Below are 3,264 nucleotides of genomic sequence, written 5' to 3'. Positions count from 1 at the left end.
GATAGGACTTACAAGAAAATTGCGTCCCATCGTGCATACACATGTTCAGTCATTGATGGTATTTTATCAAATATACTTTTTATGCTGTATTTTGTCCAGGTCTTCAACGGCTCCCAGGATCATCGTATGAGGATTCTGGCAGGTGCTGCACGCAGTATCCGTACGTGGAAGATGCAACTCATTAAAATGAAATCAGTATTCCACATCATGAATCAATTGAATATGGACGTCACTCAGAAGTGTCTTATTGCCGAATGCTGGATTCCTGATCGCGATGTAGCAAAGGTACAAGCTGCCCTGCGACGTGGAACGGAAGCGGCTGGAAGCAGCTTCCCGTGTATCATTAACCGGTTGGAAACGGACCAAGCTCCACCGACGTTCTACAGAACGAACTCGTTTACTGCTGGCTTTCAAAATATTGTAGACGCGTACGGCGTAGGAAACTACCAGGAGGTGAATCCAGCACCATATGCAATCGTCACGTTCCCATTCTTGTTTGCGGTAATGTTTGGCGATGCCGGCCACGGCCTGTTAATGACACTATTCGCCTGTGCTCTCCTCGTCTACGAAAAACCGCTGAGCCGTGTTAGAGAAGAGATCACTTCGATGGTGTTCGAGGGCCGTTATTTAATTCTACTGATGGGCCTGTTTTCAATCTATACAGGTCTTATTTACAATGACACGTTTTCGAAATCTATGAATGTTTTTGGATCAACATGGCATGTTGAACCACGGCCTTTCGAGGAAGGCAATCGCGATCCAATCGGTCTTCGACCAGAGTACTCGAATGAGTTTCAGAACAGATCGTATCCGTTCGGCATTGATCCAATTTGGATGATTTCATCAAATAAGATCCAATTTACGAATTCATATAAGATGAAAATGGCCATCATCCTCGGCATCATGCACATGACCTTTGGTGTTATACTCGGTTTATGGAATCACACCTTTTTCAAAGACCGAACCGGTTTTCCTCCTCCGCGTACCGTTTTCGAACGGAGTCTTCGGCGCAACCTCGAAGTTTGGGCAGTATTCATTCCAGAAATAATTTTTCTAGTAAGTTTGTTTGGCTATCTCGTTTTCATGATATTTTTCAAATGGCTTCTTCCATTTGGCGCGGGAGGTGGTGAAGGGCCCAATTGCTCCCGTAGCATACTCATTATGTTCATAAACATGATCATGAGAGGGGGTTCGGTTGGCGTCCCAGAAAAAAACGTTAAGTGTTACCAGAAGCCTATGTATGAAGGCCAAGAGGAAGTACAGAAAGTAATACTTTTAGTAGCCGTTGCGGCCGTCCCGTGGCTTCTAATGGCAAAGCCACTTTATTTATTCTACCTGAACTGGGTGCACTCCCAACCTTTATCCCCTGATTTCGTGACAATCAATTACGAGGAACAACTAATGGTCCAGGATGAGATGGAGCCCAAAAGCGAGCCATCGCCTTCAACGCGTCACCGCAAGAAATCCGCGGTGTCGCTGCATATTTTAAAAAGGAAGGAATCCGAAGAATATTCGGTATTAACGGAACAGCAAGACCTCACGAACAATCTCGCCGAGCTCGCCTTTCAATTCGATTTGAGCGAGGTCGTCATTCATCAGATCATCCACACGATCGAGTATTGTCTTGGAGCGGTGTCCAACACCGCATCGTATTTGCGCCTCTGGGCATTATCCCTAGCTCACGCACAGTTATCTGAGGTGTTGTGGAGCATGATTCTTGCAGGAGCACTTTTTGTCCAGGACAATCCTGAGGATGTCGGGAAACACGCAGTTTCTTCGATTCAACTCTACGGCAGTTGGGCTGGATGGGCTATTTTGACAGTTAGTATCTTGCTTCTCATGGAAGGTCTATCAGCTTTCCTTCATGCCCTTCGACTTCATTGGGTTGAATTCATGAACAAGTTCTTTAAAGGTGAAGGCTACGCCTTCGCGCCGTTTGACTTTGCGCAAATCATCAGAGACACCAGCACCGAGGCCTAGTTGTATTTTGGTGCTTTGGGAATTCAAGGCAAACAATAAATAGAAAGCCCAAGTTCGTGGATATTAAAATGAACACACAGGCAGTGTGTTGAGCTTTCGAAAACCACATATATATATATATATATAGCGGTAGAAAAATGAGCTGCGCAAGTAAGCTGGGAATGTAATAAAAGTGGGGTGCATTGAGCGACGATTATTATTAGCGACGGTTATTAGCTTACCCCGGCCTGAGTGGGTTGTGCTACTACATTAGAAAAAATCCGACCCAAAGGTGTTTTTATTAGGCAAGTTAATAATTACTAGAAAATTTGTAAAACAGAATTGTTCTAATGATTTTCTTTCAGACAATTTCGTATTAAGATATGATTAAGGCATGATATGAAATCGTCGATCGCTTTTGCTTTTTCAATAAGTAACAAGCAACGTTAAGTGAGCCGAACAGACGGAGCTGTGTTTAAGGAATAGAAATGTTCGTACGCAGTATACATTTATAGATCCGATACGTTCTTGAAAAACTACTTACGTTGGCAAATTATTAAAATTAATAAAAACTGTACAAGTGAGAAGATTTTATGCTGAAAAAAGCTACTTGTGAGAAGAACCTCTATAAACAAACTAAACTTAAACGTACATTTATCTAACCGTATACAACATGTTCACAGTTAACCTGCGAAGATACTGCCAAGGGGTATCAGTGAGCCAATTGAAACAAGGTCACGTAGAAAAATAGGACAAGGTAGGGTTGACTCTCGAGGCAGTGTTATACTCCATTGTAGAGATAAGGGGAGAGGCGCAGCGCTGGCTCAACGATTAGCATATATGCTTGTATGACTGTAGCAGACATTTTCCTCTAATCAATTCCACTCCACTTTTAATTACAGATAATATGTTTTAGCTAAAATTTTCTCAAATAAATGACACAAAACAATCTTGAAGTATTTATTGGTTTGAAATTCCAAATAAGATTAAAAAAAAATAGCCGTTGTTCTGCTTACTAAAATAATCGGGATGATGCAGAAGGACAGCGGTCCTATTTAAGGTTCTGACTAGGCTCTCATGCAAGGTCTACAGAATTTGCTGACAAAAATTTCACGAGTCGCCTGTGACAGTAATCGCTTGGTGGCTTATCTATAGAATGAATTAAGCAGAGTAGCCAGTAGTTAATAGATAAATAGTTTCCTGGACAGTTTCTTAGCTGGACAGATGATATTTGGCATGTATAAATAAAAAGCTATTTTCGTGTATCTCATTGCCAGTTATTAGAATTTTTTCCTTGACAAATGT

General features: G+C 41.9%; 1 protein-coding gene across 3 annotated transcripts in view; it reads left to right on the top strand.

Moving 5' to 3' along the window:
- Positions 1-2,908, top strand: part of LOC111262462 (V-type proton ATPase 116 kDa subunit a 1) — a 7,042-nt gene extending 4,134 nt beyond the window's left edge. For all 3 annotated transcript variants that reach the window (XM_022836747.2, XM_022836748.2, XM_022836749.2), the window contains exon 6: positions 100-2,908. In XM_022836747.2, coding sequence (XP_022692482.1) covers positions 100-1,980 — 1,881 coding nt within the window. In that variant the 3' untranslated portion in view covers positions 1,981-2,908. The remainder of the gene's footprint in view (positions 1-99) is intronic.
- Positions 2,909-3,264: the final 356 nt, after the last annotated feature.

Source organism: Varroa jacobsoni, unplaced genomic scaffold (genome assembly GCF_002532875.2).
Source record: "Varroa jacobsoni isolate VJ856 unplaced genomic scaffold, vjacob_1.0 scaffold_664, whole genome shotgun sequence".
NCBI classification, from domain to species: Eukaryota; Metazoa; Arthropoda; class Arachnida; order Mesostigmata; family Varroidae; genus Varroa; species Varroa jacobsoni.
The sequence above is the reverse complement of the archived record's forward strand: the minus strand, read 5'-3'. Positions and strand labels throughout refer to the sequence as shown.